Below are 17,147 nucleotides of genomic sequence, written 5' to 3'. Positions count from 1 at the left end.
AGTAAAGCCAAGAACCACATTTAATTCTCCTGTCTCTCTCCTTATTGCCTGACACCATACCTGTCCCACAATAAACTTTTAGCAACTGGAGCAAATGCGTTACTGGATGGAATAAGCTAATGCTAGCCTTCCCTTTGCCATTAATTTGATGTGTGATTTGGGCAAATTGCTTCTCTGAGCCATGGTCTGCTCCTCTTGAGGTGGGGATGCCATTTTAGTATGGTTGTTTTGAGGATAAGGTATAACACCTGTGAATTTCAAAGAGCTGTAGTGACTCATTTTTAAATATTTATTTAGTTAGTTATTTTTGGCTGCGTTGGGTCTTCGTTGCTGTGCACGGGCTTTCTCTAGTTGCAGTGAGCGGGGGCTACTCTCTGTTGCGGTGCACGGGCTTCTCATTACGGTGGCTTTTCTTGTGGCGGAGCACAGGCTGTAGGCACGCAGCCTTCAGTAGTTGCAGCATGTGGGTTCAGTAATTATGGCTCTTGGGCTCTAGAGCCCAGGCTCAGTAGTTGTGGCTCGTGTGCTTATTAGTTGTTCCGCGGCATGTGGGATCTTCCCGGATCAGAGATCAAACCCATGCCCTCTGCATTGGCAGGTGGATTCTTAACCACTGTGCCTCCAGGCAAGTCCTGTAGTGATTCTTAATCTTGGCTGTACATTAGAATCACATACATATATATATATATATATATATATATGTATATGTGTATGTGTATGTGTGTGTGTGTGTGTGTGTGTGTGTGTGTGTGTGTGTGTATATATATGTATATATATATATAAACCTGGGCATCATTTTTGAAAACATCTCTAGTAGTTCCCTAGACAATTATAATGTACAAGTAGGGTGTGAACTAAGCTATGAAAAAGTAAGTAATGAGAGACTAGAAAGGGTCCTCTATGCTGCCAATTCTCAAATATGCCCAGAAAATAACAATATATTAGTGACTAAAAAAAAAGTGGTTTTTAATTGACGTTTTCTATTCAGTGTAGTGGGAACCTAAAAATACATCTTTTCCGTGTGCTGTATTCAATTTATTTTCATTTTTCATGGAAAAAAGGGAGGTTATCATGATTTTTTTTCCCAGAATTGACCCTTCATGCACCAAAAAACCCACAAAAAAACAACAAACCCCTGCTCATCAATGGCCTGGAGTCTGCTATTCCACTGAATGGCCACTGCAGTTTCAAGTACCCCTTCAAGCTCGAATTCACCGTTTATTCATAGTGGAAATTCCCAAATTGGTTATTACTCATTTGTATTTTTGAAATCTTTTTTATTGTGAAATACAACATATCTACAGAAAAGTACATACAACATGTATGCACTGTTAAATGAAAAAGTAAATACCTGTGCAACCACTACCAAGTGAAGAACACCATCAGCTTCCTCTGAAGGTCCCCCCAGCACACACTTTAGCTGCACTCTCTATCTCTCCCCCGAGATATAATCGCCACCGTGACTTTTGTGGTCTGGTCATCATTTCCTTGATCATCCTTCTATGTATGCCTCCCTAAAAATCTGCTTTAGTTTTTTTAAGTTTTGAATATGTGCATGTACGTGTATGTGTGTTGCTTCTGCTCAACATTATGTGGATATAATTCATCCATGTTGCTATGTGAAGCTGTAATTCATTCATTCTTATCACTGTGTATCATTTCATTGTATGAATATACCAGAATTTATTGATCTGTTTTACTTTTGATGGACTTTTGGTTATTTTTTTTGAGGCTGTTGTGAACAATTGCTGAGTCATAGGGCTGTACATCCTCAACTTTTCTTCACAATGGCCAACTTTTCTCTAAAGTGGTTGTGCCATTTTACACTTCCATTAACAGTGATTGAGGGACTTCCCTAGTGGTGCAGTGGTTGAGAATCCGCCTGCCAGTGCAGGGGACACAGGGTTCGATCCCTGGTCCCGGAAGATCCCACATGCCATGGAGCAGCTAAGCCTGCAAGCCACAACTACTGAGCCCACGTGCCACAACTACTGAAGCCCGCTCGCCTAGAACCTGTGCTCCGCAACAAGAGAAGCCACCGCAATGAGAAGCCCACGCACCGCAATGAAGAGTAGCCCCCGCCCGCCGCAACTAGAGAAAGCCTGCATGCAGCAACGAAGATCCAATGCAGCCAAAAATTTAAAAATAAATAAAATACATAAAGTTATAAAAAAGAAAAATAGTGATTGAGAATTCCAGTTGGTCTCCCTCTTCACCAGGGCTTCCAATATTTTGCCAAAATGTGTGTTGTGTGTTGGGAGGAGGTGCAGTTGTATCTTGCTGTGGTTTTTATTTGTAATTTTCTGATTTCTAATGAGGTTGAGCACCTTTTCCTATATATATTGACCATTTGGGTTTGGAGCTCCTCTTGTGAATTGCCAGGTTATTTGTTCCCCATGTTTAAAAAAATTCTGGGTACTACTTTGGCAGTTATATATGTTACGGAATTCTTTTCCCACTTCATAGCTTGGCTTTTCATTCTCTTTATGGTATCAGAAATTCTTAATTTTAATGTAATCTAGCTTATAGAACTTTTCCTTTATGGCTAATGCTTTGCTTTTTGCCTCCTTTATGAAAACGTTTTTGGGGACTTTCCTGGTGATCCATTGGTTAAGACCTCACTTCCAATGTCGGGGGCATGTGTTTGATCCCTGGTTGGGGAGCTAAGACCCCACTTGCCACGTGGCATGGCCAAAAATTAAAAAAAAAAAAAAAAGAAAGAAATCTTCTTCTACCAAAAGGTATAAAGATAATATTAGTTCTTAAAATCCCTGGAGCTACACCTTTTGCTTTTAGTACTTTAATTGACCTAAAATCTATTTTTGTGGTTGGTATGAAGTAAGGTTGTGATTTAGTAGGGAAATCAGTAATAAATAATTTTAGCTGTAAGTTTAGCAGTAGTAAATTTAGTGATAGTCATTTTACTGCATTTAGTAGTAAGTCGGTAAGGTCGGATTTAATTTTTTATATGATGTCGGGTTATCCAGGCACTGTGTATCAGTCACCGTACCTACTGACTTTTAGTGCCGTCTTGTCACATAGATTTCTTTCTTTATTTTTCTCTGATTTGTCTGTCCAGTATTCCACTGTTGTGATTATTATAGCTTTCTAATAAACACTGACATTTTTTAGGACAAGTTCTTACACCTTATTTTTTTCCTTCTAAAATAGCTATTCTTGGCTCTTTTGGAAGGAAAGAAGCTTAGGTGCTCTAGAGTGTATATATCTTTTTGTACTTTTCCTTATACTTTCACTAGACATTTCCTTACTCCTTGCTTTAATGAGGTTTTTTTACAAACTATGTTTTACTCAGCATTTTTATTTATTTTTGGCAGGAGAGAATGGACAATGGTGTGTGGAAGGTCCTGCCTTTAGATTTTCAAAAAACTATTTCAATTGAGGTGAAATTCACACAGCATAAAATTAACTATATTCAGGTCAACAATTCAGTGGCCTTTAGATTCCCAAAGTTTTACAACCGTCCCATCTACTAGTCGCAAAATATTTTTATCACCCCAAAAGGAAACCCCGTACCCATTAAGCTGTCACTCCCCATTTCCCCCTTTCTCTTGCCCCTGCCAACACCAATCTGATTTCTGTCTCTACGGATTTACCTATGCTGGATATTTCATATGAATGGAATCATACAATAGGTGGCTTTTTGCATTGTCTCTTTCCTGCCTTTACATTTTAATTCATCCTTTCCCTTTATCCCTGATCCTTATACCTATATCCCCTCATCCTCCCAACATTACAGTGCCAGCAATAATATTCTCAATATATGCACTTAAATACGCTCATATACCTATGAAATATGTAGTATTGTCATGAACATTTATATTTTCAATTTCCTGAAATTGTTTGCTCCTTCTAGCTGCACCACTGCATTCTATAGTATGCATCCCTGCCTTTTACTTGTCCCCTAGTGATGGCTGCTGTGTTGGCCTCCATCCTTCCTCCAACACAAACCATGCTGTGATAACCACCTTTGTACCTATCCTTTTATGTACCTTTGTGGAGATTTATGTATTAGCTGATTTTCCAAGGTCAAACAGCTAGTTTGGGAAGCCAGGATTTTAACCCTTATGGTGGAGAAGTGAGACGATTTTGTAAGAGGGAGGAAGGAATGGAAGGGCAAATCACAGCGGGAGGAATTCACTTTGACTGTCCTCCATCCCTCTCAAGTGAGCTCTGTTCACTCTTACACTTCTGTGTAGGACCAAATCAGGAGGTGACACTGTATTCTTCTGGTTCTTCCCTGCTGGTTTCCAACCACATCTTTCCTCTCTCACACTCTTGTGAAGCTGTGGCATGTTGTACCTTTCTCAGGTCTGTGATCAGAGGACCTCATAATCACTCACCCACCTTCACTGATGAAGATTTAGGTGCCTGTTTCCAAGTCCAGCTTTCTACCTTAGTAAGTGCCACACCTGGATGTGATTTAAACTTCCAGGTTCACAGCCCATCTAGTATCCCAGCCCCCAAGCCCCTTAATCGACCACCCGTCCATTTCCACAAACTCACCTGCATTCACACTTGGCCATCTCTTAGACACACAGCCCCTCTGAGATCTTAGCCTCTGTTATACCAGCCAGTCACCGACATCACAGCCCTACCCTCCAGCTCCCTCAGGGCTTCACCTTCACTGGCATTGGCTTTTTTTCCCCCCGCATTATTTTTTATTTTATTTATTTTTTTATACAGCAGGTTCTTATTAGTTATCCATTTTATACATATTAGTGTATATATGTCAATCCCAATCTCCCAATTCATCACACCACCATTGGCTTTTAACCTCATTGCAACCTGTGGTAACTTGAGCCCCTTCTTTCTCCCAGCCCTTTCACATCCTTCTGTAGCCATTCAACCCCATGCCTTCTGCGCTCCTGTACCCAGGGTGCTAAGTTCTGTGGAGAAAACAACTTAATGGTACAAGTTGGCATGGCCAGAGCTTCATTATCTCCACCCTCGGCTGACTCTCTATGGTCCTTGGCAATCCTTTCCCATGCCTCCCTTCAGCATGATTCTCCATCACCTACAGTAGCTCTTCATCTGTCACCAATCTCCTCCCACCTCGTTCTCTCTCTCCTTTGGCCACCTCCTGTTTCTACAGATAACCTTCCCTTTCAATTCATTGAAAACGTAAAGGTTGTTATGGAGGGCCTCTCAGTTCCCTGCTGACCCTCTCCCCAGCCCATCTGTATTTGCACCTCGTTTAGCCTGCTCTCCACTTCCTCTGAGAAAGAGGGATTCTCAGCCTTGAAGACTAGATTTTCTTTGAGCATCCTTTGTCACTTAGCCACTGTATCTGAAACCTCTGCCCCAGCCAGCTTTATTCATTATTTCTCATAACATGCTGCATGGTTTTCTGATCCTGAACCTGTTCTCACTGTAAGTCTTTACTCAGAAATACCTTTGCTGAAATTCAGCATATTTTCCAAAACTAGCTCAAAGGCCCTCCTTTTTCAAAATATTTTCTTTTTTTGACTCATCTCAGATGTAAATGATTTTCCTTATGAACTACTGTTGCACTTTCGTCTGTCTGCCCCTCTATTTGTTACTTAGCTCATACTCTCTTGGCTTGGTTTACTACTCAATTGACTGTAAGCTTCTTTGTAGCCCACGTCAGTCCTAACGCAGGACTTCACATTGACTGGGTGCTCAGCAGGTACTTTTAAAGTGATTAGTTATTAAGCCCTTCCAGGCCACCCTCCTTCCAGGACTAATTTCATGCATATCTATGTGATGGATATTATTAAATGCCATACATTTTCCACGCTAGAGAAAACTTACATGGAAAAACATAATCTAGCCTTTTCAGGTAAATTTTGCACTCTTTAGTTGTTCATTTTAAGGATATTTTTAGTTATAATTTAGATATTACCAATCTATTCTGCAAAATTCCTGAACAAAAATGTGCTTAGAAATTTCATCACTTGGGGTTTGGAAACAAAATATTAATTTATGAGCAAAGTGCAGCCTTACTTTAGTTTCCTCTAATTTTTCAGGCACTTTCTCTCCCCTCATCTGTCTCTGTTCGCCCTTCCAACCCTTGGGTTCTGTTATACCTCTTTCATTTCCCATTTTTGTAACTGTTAAAACTATCAAGTTTTCTTGACACATATTAAAACAGTGGATTGCTTTGGATGACTCTAAGGTCTTTTTGTTTGTTTGCTGGTTGTTGGGGTTTATACCACCAAGCAATGTTGCCTCATTTTTGTGCTGTTTCTTCCTCCCCTTTACTTTTTCTTTTAAGATCAATGAAGAGTGATAAATCCACATAGTTCAGGAAACTTATTCATTACAAAACCTTCCTTCTTAGCTAGTGGAGTCATTTTGTTGGAATAATTTGTAGTTATTTCTGTTCTTTACTTTGCATCACAGGAGTCTGGGAATTGCAGCAGTGTGAAAATCATCAGTGTAGCAGTTACACTGGAAAATATTTGGGTGATTGATTTTTAAGAATGTTCACATATAAATGATCCCAAATTTTCAGGGAAAATTGTTGGAATTTTTAGCATTCTTCATAATACCATTAATTCAAAGACCCTCCTCTCACTTCCATTCTTTTCGTGTTTCACTGATACCTCTAAGCAGTTGTAACTCTAAATTAGAATTTCAGCACCGTGTGCTCTACCGTGTTGAAAGTCTTACAGTGCTTTATAAAGAAATCTATTTTAATTGGAGTAATTCTCTAACACCACATATTTACATAATTTAATTTCTGTATTCTTATTTTCTAGGTCACAAATGGGTACTTTTCATGGGGCAGTGGTTTAGCTACCTTATCTAATATAAATATTCGAATTCCAACAGGTAAGAATCATTTGTTACTCGGGTTTGTAATTGTTAACTATCATGACCATGGTTTTCCAACATAACCGAGCCTAACAAAAGGAGAGAAAGACTTTTTCAAGACAAACGTAACTAATATTTATTTGCACCATGAAGCTCATGAACCCCTGTATCACTGTGAGGATGACTGGGAATTATAAGACCTGCCTGCCTTACACTACAGAGTGTGGACCTTTGGACAAGTTATTTACCATCCAAATGAATTGCTTTCAGTTTATTTGCTGAGTTGTGGCATTTAAATAATGGAGTAGTTCATTTCTCATTTTTTTGAAGAAAGAATTTAAAGAAAGGATGTATGAGAAAATAGTTTTCTATCCCTGAGGAAACCTGATGAAGTTTTCAAGATATTTAAGACATAAATACCCAATATTTTTATTTAAAATGTCTAGATAATTGAATAGAATTAGTTTTTTGACTTGACCTCATGGTCAGTAGTTGGGATTTTTCTATTATACATGCACATCAAAGTATTTTAAGAACAGCCCCCAAATCATTTTAAGCCCAATTACCTATTTTAGTCAAAATTGCCTTTTTCTCCTGAATGAATTGAATAATAAAGGTAACAATAATCTAGATGATTTAGGCAAGTATTTCACAGCTTTTTTTTACTAGTGTCAGTTATTCTGAGAGTTTTAAAAATAATACATCAAGACCTATAGATTTTAATTTTTCTTCTATTTTCCAAAAAACTTAGTATCAGGGAAGGGAGCTGTTGAGAATACTTTATTGCTGGAGACCAAAACTGGCCCATTGATTGTGAAACATCAGCCTTTTCTAAATGTGTTTTGATTTTATTTTACTAAGTGAATCCATCTCATCCTGTTATTATCCTTTGTTTCTTTTCTGTAGGTCAGTTAACCATGATTGTGGGCCAGGTGGGATGTGGGAAGTCCTCTCTTCTCCTTGCCATCCTCGGTGAGATGCAGACAGTGGAAGGAAAAGTTCACTGGAGCAAGTATGTGTATTTTTAATTAGTTTCTGTTGCTCTGTCATACATCTGATGATCTCTCAAGGGAAGAAATTAGAGCAATAGATTTCCGTGTTAGGAGTCTGAGGACCCCTCAGAAATAAGCATAGCTTAAAAAAAGATCAAATTAGTGGAGACTTTAAATGTTGTAAATTAAAAATTATAAGGCAGTTTATTACAGAGGTTTATCAGAGAGAAACTTGTATGTTGCTTTTAAGTAAGATTGGGATTGTAAAGATAGATTTTGAAAGTTATATGGGTAACACTCAAAGAAATACAATGTAAAAATTCATCCCATCATCAAAGAAGTTATGGAAAACTTGCATTATTTATAAAGCATATGTGCATATGAGCTTTAGTGGTCCAATGTTCAAAGAAGAAATATCGAATAATCTTTTCCAAACTCTTCATAAGGGGCTGAGAAATCAGCCTTTTCTCTTCACATCCAACTTAAACTAGACACTAGAAGTGTCTAGTTAGGGACATGACTGGGTCAGACTAGCGTGTTGTGCAACCCCAAAGACATGGTGCTTCTTCTGTATATTTGAATGGTTGTTTTGGGTTCTTCAGAGCACATTGTAGTAATAAAGTGACTCAGAACCATAATATTATATAATTGTGTAATAAAGAATGAATCATATTTCTTTAGTTTGATCTACCTGGTAGACCCCCCCCCCATTAGCAGTTTATGGAGAAATTGTTTACAGTTTATCTAAGATATTGGATTATAGACTAGTGGTTCCCAACCGGGTGTGACTTTGTCCCTAGTGGACATTGGGCAATGTCTAGAGACATTTTGGATTGTCATTCTAGGGGAATTGGGCTGCTACCGATCTAGTTAGTGGAGGCCAGAAATGCTACTAGACATCCTACAACGCACAGGACCGCCTCCCCACAACAAAGAATTATCTGGCTCCAAATGTCAGTTGTGCTGAGGAAACCTCGCCCTAGACCTACACATGTCCTTTAATATCATTTAGTTCTTATCATTGTAAGTTCCATTGTGGCTTAACCTACTGTTTACATACACAGGCATCTCTTAAGAATGAGTAAAAACTATTTATAGGCATTTTTAGAATAGACTCTATTTTAAACTCCAGTTAAGAGACGGAGATGCTTGGATGTGAAATTTGAGCTGGAAACAGCAGAACTATAAATCCTATTTTTGGTATCCTTGGTGAAAGAAGGAGGCTGAGAAATGTTGAGGGTACAGTTTATTCCTGTTGGAGTGGTAGACATGAAACTGTTTAGTGCTTACCCAGTAGAGAGCTCAGTAATAGCTGTTCCCTGCAGTTTGCTTCATGATGGGTCCCTGTTGATCCCTAAAGTCAGATGCTAGGTGGTGTGTACCCTGCCACCATCACCTGCCATCTTGGATGGATGCAGGCTTTGAGAAGCAGGTTTTACTGGATTAACTTATATTATATGACATGTACGGCTATAATGAAGTTATTTGGGTTTTGTTTTTACCTTGTTTCACTAGCATTAAAACAGAGAGAAAGAATGAGAGAATGTGACAGAAAAAGCATGAGATTTTATTTTCATATCTCTAGAATGTTCTTAAAATCTAGTCTTCTCTAGTATTACTTAAGATTAGCTCCACTTGGGCCAAATTGACTCCCAATATTATCACTAATAATCATTATCATTTTGTTAGTGGATAAATAAATGATATGGGAATTAGGAAAGTATTTTACACAGTCTACTTATTTATTGAGTTTCTAAGCAAGATACATATATATATATGGGTACATATATATATATATATCTTAAGCAAATTTATACCATTTATATCCTATCTAATTTCATAAAAGTTGTGAATTATTTTATATAACATACTATAATAAAGCCTGAAAAATAAAGATATCAAGAAGGAAAATAAGGTTTAAATAATAATCTGAGCAATTAATAGGTAGAAATCCATGCATTGGAGTCTTGCATGTTTATAACACATGGGTCCCAAATTCCACTCTGAGCTTCATGAAAGCTAGTCAAAGAGGGAAACAAGAGATAAAAAACACACATATACTTAATAAAGTTTAAGGTTTTTTTTTTTAAAGAAATAGGAAAGAAATACCTCCCATGGATCCTAATATTAAAAAAGCTAAGAAAAGGTTATATCTTAAAGTCAGAGCCAATAGAATGAAGATGTGAGAAAGGATTTAAGAAAATTCTAAGTATTTATAGAATCACTATAATTTAAAAATCATCTCTCTATGAATACTTGCCTTAATAGACAATAATCCCATCTCTTCATGGCAGAAAGGACTGAAATTTTCTTCAAAAAATATTTGGGTGTGTCTGACACACACACAAATTAAAAACTAACACCCTAAGAGATTAGATAAGCTAACAGAAGTTTTATTTTTCTTTATTTACGAGAACTACTTAATTTTTTTCCATGGTATCCTTAATATCTGATAAAACGTATTTTCAAATCAGGAATGTTCAGAGAATACTGACCCTTTTAAAAGAGTTATTTGCAATGACTTTTCATCCTGGAAAAAAAAGTTGTGCCTAGTCCAATAAGGAAAGGCATATAAACGTTATTAGAGTAAAGCTAATTTAGAAATTACCAATATTGATAGGTTGATGGTGTGTAAATGCAAAGAAGTACTTTACCGCAGCAGACTGAATTGTTTGCCGAATTTCTAAAGCTCAAAACAAAATAAAGCAAAGCAATAAACTAAATGTTATGGTAAAGCACCAAGTGCCTTGCTGTCATTCTTTCATCACTGCACGTATCTCTGGTTGCGTGAATTTTATTTTTAAATGTGTCCGCATAGATGGCAGGACCAAAGTCCTATAAAGTACTCTGTCCTGTTGCAGCAAGAAATATTTACTTTGGGCGGGAGAGAAGGCACTGTTGCTCATCCAGGATAGACCTACATGGGTAGAACTTGGTACACAAAGACATTTATACATAGATGCCTCCTTGGCAATTGCTACGTTTGACCTAGCCTGACATGCAGGAGCCCCAGAAGAGAAAGGAGAGAGAGATGAGGGAGGGACTGAAAAATTCTCCAAACTTGTCAGAATGCCAGGGTTCTTGCCCCTGCATCTGGGTGTGCTCTGTATTTGTTGAAAAGCAAATGTCCTGCCTGACTGAAGTTGTCCTTTCCTAATTGTCATGATAAATAATAATTCCTACTGACATCTTAGGAACTAGGACTAAATAAAACTCTTTACCTGATGGACCGTTCCAATGAAGGAGCCCAGAATGTGTAATAATTGTAGTAATCATGTGAGACATAGCCATCATTTATCTTTGGTTTCCCTTTCTTTTTCTTCCACCTTGCCCATGCCATCAGCCATTCTGTCAGACCCCATCTGTCATGATGTTCTATTTGCTAATGTCTTGGTGCTAATTTGCTAATTGGCTTTATAACAGTGGCTGAGTTACTCTAGGACTGGCGAATTGAGGAGTTACTCCTTTTCATGTGATGTTGCCTGGCATGAAGGGGTGATAACATGAGTCAGCTTACCTGGATCAGACATGATATAGCATATTTGCGCCCACATCTAGCTCCCCTTCTTCCAAATATTGTTCCTGATTTAAGCTTGCAAAAGTCACTCTTTCCCATTCCGTAAGGTACCAACCATGAACTTGGAAGTTGCTAGAATACCAAGTTTAACTTTTACTCTTGGAGGAAAATACACACAAAACCCTGCATGTGGAAGTGAAATTGGATGCCATTGTCCAGAAGGGGATTTTCCATTTGACCTCCTCGCTTTCTCGCTTGCCTTCATCACTGTTCACTACCACATCGAATGGTGGACGATGAGTCTACAGACATGGAACCGGTGATTTTCATGTAATCAGATAAGATCTGATGTTAGATTTCGGAGCTAACTATTTATTTATTTATTTAGGAAGAGAGAAAATAACCTTCCTCAGTTGAATTTGATTAAACACATCGTTAAGTGAAAAGTTTGGAGAGGTGGTCTCTAGAAGTTAAGGGCTACATTACTCATGGAAAATGAAAGAGAATAATTTTTTAATTTGTTCATGGGAAATGACTACCTACAAATGGATCTATATCTACCTTTTCTTTCTTCCTCTGAAACTAGTATATGTGATTTAACTTTTACTCTTAAAAGAAAATATATCTAAATCCTGCAAGGGGAGGACTTCAGAAGTGAAGATCCTCCATACGCTGTTTTGCCTTTTGCATGACGCTACTACATGAATTAACCCTTCTTTCTGATAGAAGTCTTTAATTTCTTGCCCTCCTCATTCCATGATCCTCCATTTTATTTTATTTTATTTTTAAAGATATCTTTGATGTGGACCATTTTTAAAGTCTTTATTGAATTTGTTACAGTATTGCTTCTGTTTTATGTTTTGGTGTTTTGGCCACAAGGCATGTGGGATCTTAGCTCCCAGACCAGAGATCGAACCCTCACCCACTGCATTGGAAGGTGAAGTCTTAACTACTGGACCACCAGGGAATTCCCATGATCCTCCATTTTTAAAAAAGGTCTTTCCTATCTCATAAACAACGGGAACATTTCTCCTTTTAAAAGAAGAATCTACCCACACTTAACCTCCTTGTTCTTGTCATGACTGCCTAAATGCTCAATTGTCATAATTTGTTCTCAATCATGCTTAACTTCTCCATAGCTTTTGAAACTGTTCACCACGGATGACTCCTTGAAACCAACTCCTTTCTTGGTTTCCATGATACTTATTCATTTGTTTAAAATGTGTATTGGACACCTGTAGCATGCATATCATTGTATTCATTGTTGGGGGTAGATAACTGAACAAGGGAAACCAGCCCCCTATTCTCATGAAGCGTAGTGTTCAGCAGGAAAGGCCATGAGGAAGTAAGAAAGTAGTTTCAAAATTATTTGGTTAAATTTTTTAAATATCAGGAAGAAAAAGTACAGGGTTTTATAAGAACAAATCATAGGTGACCTGAGTTGAGTTTGTGGGATCAACAAGGTTTTTTTAGGGGGGAGGCATACATGAATGATCCTTGAACTTACATTTTAAGAATAAGCCAAAATTAATGAGTTAAACCGTAAGGAGCTGCAATATGAGTGGAGATGGAAGGTGAGGAAGAATATACAGTCTACTGTAGGATCCCCTTCCTTTATTTATATCTTTGACTTCAGTTTTCTCTCTAAGTACTAATGACACACCAGTGTACATTTCTGGCCAAGAACCTTCTTCTGAAAACCTAATAGCTCCTCCAAAAAGTCTTATACAAGCTCCAAATTGAACACATCCAGACTGAGCTCATGTTTCCAAAACCTGCTTCTCCGCCTGTATCCTGGAAGGGTTGTGGTCTCACCCCCTGAAATCAGTTGGTAGGAGCCCAAGTCAGAGGTCAAGGATTCAACCTAGATTCTTATTTCTCTATCGCCTGCAAAATCCAACCAATCACTTTTCTTATGTCTGTTCTTCCATTTTTGTATCTATTTTAATTTTCCTGATTCAGGTACTTAATCGCATTTGTGAACTACTCACTGTGAACTACTCACTCCCTCACCTTTCTTTACACTGTTGTGAGATTTACCTTTTGACATGAAAATCTAATTACTTTCTTCTTGCTTATAATTCTTTTCTTGACTGGCCAAAGCGTAGAAGAAATATTCTAGACACCTTTGCATAAAAGGGCCTTTCCCAATGTGGTCCCTATCTAACTTCTTAAATTCTTATCCTGCCATTCCACCCACCCTTTCCATTGTGTTCCAGTAACACTGGACTGCAGGTAGTTTTCAAATACACATACCTCCTCTGTAATGCCCTCTCCCAGGTTGGCGGCCTCACTCTTTTTTCTGGTGTCAACTCTGATGTTGTGTCTTTGACAAAATCTTCTCTAATTTCCCAGGTGGACTGAAATGTACCTTCTCTTCTGGTCCCTCTGCAGTTTGTTCAAATAAATAATGTGGGCTGGTCTCCTTCCTAGACTGAGACACCCTCAAGCCAAGCATGTTGTCTTTTGCTTTTCATCTACTTCACATCTAACCCAGACCTGGGCTCTTTCCATTTCTCTTTGTAGACACACAGGACCCTTCTCTCTCTCTCCCTCTCTCTCTCTCTCTCTCTCTCTCTCTCTCTTTCCATCTCCATCCCTATTATCTTTCTAATCTCAGCCCACAGCCCCTTTCAACTACCACTCTCTCACCTTCTTTTTGTAGATAAAAAGGCCTTTCCTGGGAACTCCCTGGTGGCCCAGTGGGTAAGACTCCATGCTCCCAATGCAGTGGGCCCAGGTTCGATCCCTGGTTGGGGAACTAGTTCCCACACGCATGCAGCAACTAAGAATCTGCATGCCCCAACTAAGACCTGGTGCAGCCAAAATAAATAAATACTTTAAATAAATTAATAAAAGTCTTTCACCTTTCCCTCCAGTTCCTTTTATTCTCCTCTTGCCTCAGTCTACTGCAGTCTCATGTCTACCTCTGCCACTCCACTGAAACTATTCTTATCCAGTCCATCAGTGCCATCCTAGTTATTAAATTCACTGTGCACTTTAAAAAAATTATTTATTTTTTATTGGAGTGTAATTGCTTTACAATGTTGTGTTAGTTTCTGCTGTACAACAAAGTGAATCAGCTATATGTACACCTATATCCCCTCCCTCTTGGACCTCCTTCCCAGCCCCCCCCATCCCACCCATCTAGGTCGACACAGAGCACCGATCTGAGCTCCCTGTGCTATACAGCAGGTTCCCACTAGCTATCTGTTTTACGCACGGTAGTGTATGTGTGTCATTCCTAGTCTCCCAATTCGTCCCACCCTCCCCTTCCCGCTTTGACCTCCTGTCCATTTGACGTTGTTGCCCATACCTTTCTTCTTCAAGAGGTTTCCTTGCTTAGTTTCCAGTGAAACTCACAGTCAGGTTTTCCTCTTAGATCTTTTGCCTGCTCCTCTCAATCCCTTCTGCAGATGTCTCTTCCTTGGCCATTTGTTAAATAGTGATGTTTTTCAAGGTTCTGTCTTCATCCCCTTCTTTTTTGCCTCTATATATACTTGCTGGGCCATCACATAGCTTCCCATGATTTTAGTTTCCTCTATCTGCTCCTGCTTCTTTGTTCACTTCGTTGTGATAAGCTAGCATTGTTGAAGTCATTTATTGGCTTTTCACTAGTAAAGGAAGGAATCCAAGGTCCTTGGGGTCTAAGGCATATATTATGAGGGAAAATCATCCCAAAGGCTTCATTTGTTTACCAGATCTCTCTCCTGAGCTTCAAATTCTGCTTTCTGGCCATGGTCATTCTGCCATCCCTTAGGTATCTCAAACTGAATGTGTCTGATTCTGAATTTTATATCTTCCCCCACCATATGCATTTCCTCATCTGTGTCCCCTGTCTGTCACTCCTTCCTCCCTTCCATCCCTTCCCATCTTGTCAATCACACAGTCCTAGGTATCTTTGAACGTGTCCACTTCTCTTCATTCATTCACCATCACCCAAAGTCAGGGCACTGCGTTCTCATCTCCAGTATCCGACAGCCTTCAAGGCTCTCTGTATTACCTCCCATCTTGCTCCCTCCAATTTATTCGTTACTTTCTGCAACTGGAGTGATATTTCTAAACTGAACGTGTTATCTCTTTCTTGTTTAAATCCTTTTAGTGTTTTCTATGGCTCTGTGGAAAAGTTCAAACTCTGTAAAACGGTTTATGAGCCCCTTCGCTATGGCTGTTCACCACTTGTTTTTAAAATTCATACTTTTCTTCTCTCACCGTTGACACCCACATTTCAGAAATGGTAAATTTATATCAGCTCCTTGTATGACCAGGATACTTTAAGGTCATCCAATATGTATTTTATTTGGTCTGAAATATTCTTCACCTTTTCTCCATCTAGCCCACTCTTATCCCTCTGGTATCAACTCCTCTATTTACCCTGGTTTGCCAAAGGTGGATTGGGTGTCCTTCACCTGTGCTCTAATATCACCTTTTGCTTCACCTATCATGGTGTTTATTCCCTTGTCACACTCCCACCAAACAGAAAGCAACATGAAAGAAGGAATGACTTTTCTTTGTTTACTGTATCTCTAGTATTTTGGCACTAGGGGGTGATCAATAAATATTTTTCAATTGATATTAAATACATATAGTTGGAGTTAATCAATAGTAATTGAAAAAAATTGGTGACTTCCAAATTCATATCTGCAGTTCGGGCTGACATTTTCAAGTGTCTGATGGGCATTTCCACCTGGATGGCCAATAGGAAAATTAATTCATTAATTTCTGCCATACACCTGCTCTTCCTCATCTGTTTTCTCTCTTCCTCAGATTAAATAAAACCATTGAGTTCATTTATTGGTTTTTTTACCACTAAAAAAAATAAAATAAAATCCAAACTTTTGGGCATCTAAAGCATATTGTGTGGAAAATATCACTTGGGAAATTGTGCGTTTCATTATTTTTATGAGCAACTTAAATCAGAGAATAATCATTATTGAGAGGAAAGTTTCAGTCTAAGATTGTTTTTCCATACCTCTATTAACCACCCCATGATGTCATCAGAAATGTGCAGTTGTGAAAATCTTATCATTAGAAACACTAAGCCAAAAGTCACCAAGTAATGTACTTAGGTACGTTTTCTCCACAAAAGCATATGATGCTTTCCAAAGCGAAATAGGATCTATTCTTGGAGTTCTTGTAGACTTTAATTATGTGTGTGGTTTTTGAATTCAGAATGATGGAGTTCAGCTAAAATATTAAAATTTAGAATAATAAAGAAATAGGTCCTCGGGTGTTTTTTTCCCCAATGAAATAGATATAACTAAATTTAATTAGCCAAACACCTTGTTTTACATAAATAATATCCATCAGTAATTAACTATACCAAAACGTTACAGTGTGACCATGCATTGTGCACGTCTGTCTTTCTTACCAGTTCCTTAAGGGCCAGGCTGTGTCTAAACCCTTCAGGTTGAGAGAGCAAAAAGTATTTCTTGTTATGCCTTAGGGTAACTGATTAGGGGTTTAGATAGATTAAATTCAAATATTAAAGGTAGGGAGCGCTTGGAAACATCAAATTCTTGTATAAACTAGGAAACTGTTCTGCAAAGTTTACCTAAATCTACACAGGTAGTTGGAGCAGAGTTGGGGCTAGAACATGTCCATTGTATGAACCCAAATTATATATGAAAGAGAACAGCGCTGTCCTTCTTTTGGAAGCTTACTAAGTAATTATTTCCTCACTGATGAAGATGTAAAAGAAGACGGTCATTTATCTGGTTTGTCTTTGGGACTAACAGCAAAAACTATTTGGGAAATGTAGCTATTTTATATGTTCAGTGTTTATCTTTTACCTGATATGTACACTCATTCATTCTATATTTATATTTCATAATTAATGA

General features: G+C 38.3%; 1 protein-coding gene across 1 annotated transcript in view; it reads left to right on the top strand.

Moving 5' to 3' along the window:
- ABCC9 (ATP binding cassette subfamily C member 9) overlaps nt 1-17,147 on the top strand; it is a 150,182-nt gene that overhangs the window by 56,022 nt on the left and 77,013 nt on the right. Inside the window, exons 16-17 of the mRNA XM_022577748.2 lie at nt 6,744-6,816; nt 7,705-7,810. Coding sequence (XP_022433456.1) covers nt 6,744-6,816; nt 7,705-7,810 — 179 coding nt within the window. The remainder of the gene's footprint in view (nt 1-6,743; nt 6,817-7,704; nt 7,811-17,147) is intronic.

This window comes from Delphinapterus leucas, chromosome 11 (assembly GCF_059928025.1).
Source record: "Delphinapterus leucas isolate spDelLeu-1000000601 "Yukka" chromosome 11, BTC_Dleu_Yukka2, whole genome shotgun sequence".
In the NCBI taxonomy this organism is placed as follows: Eukaryota; Metazoa; Chordata; class Mammalia; order Artiodactyla; family Monodontidae; genus Delphinapterus; species Delphinapterus leucas.
This window is presented reverse-complemented; position numbering and strand designations above follow the sequence as displayed.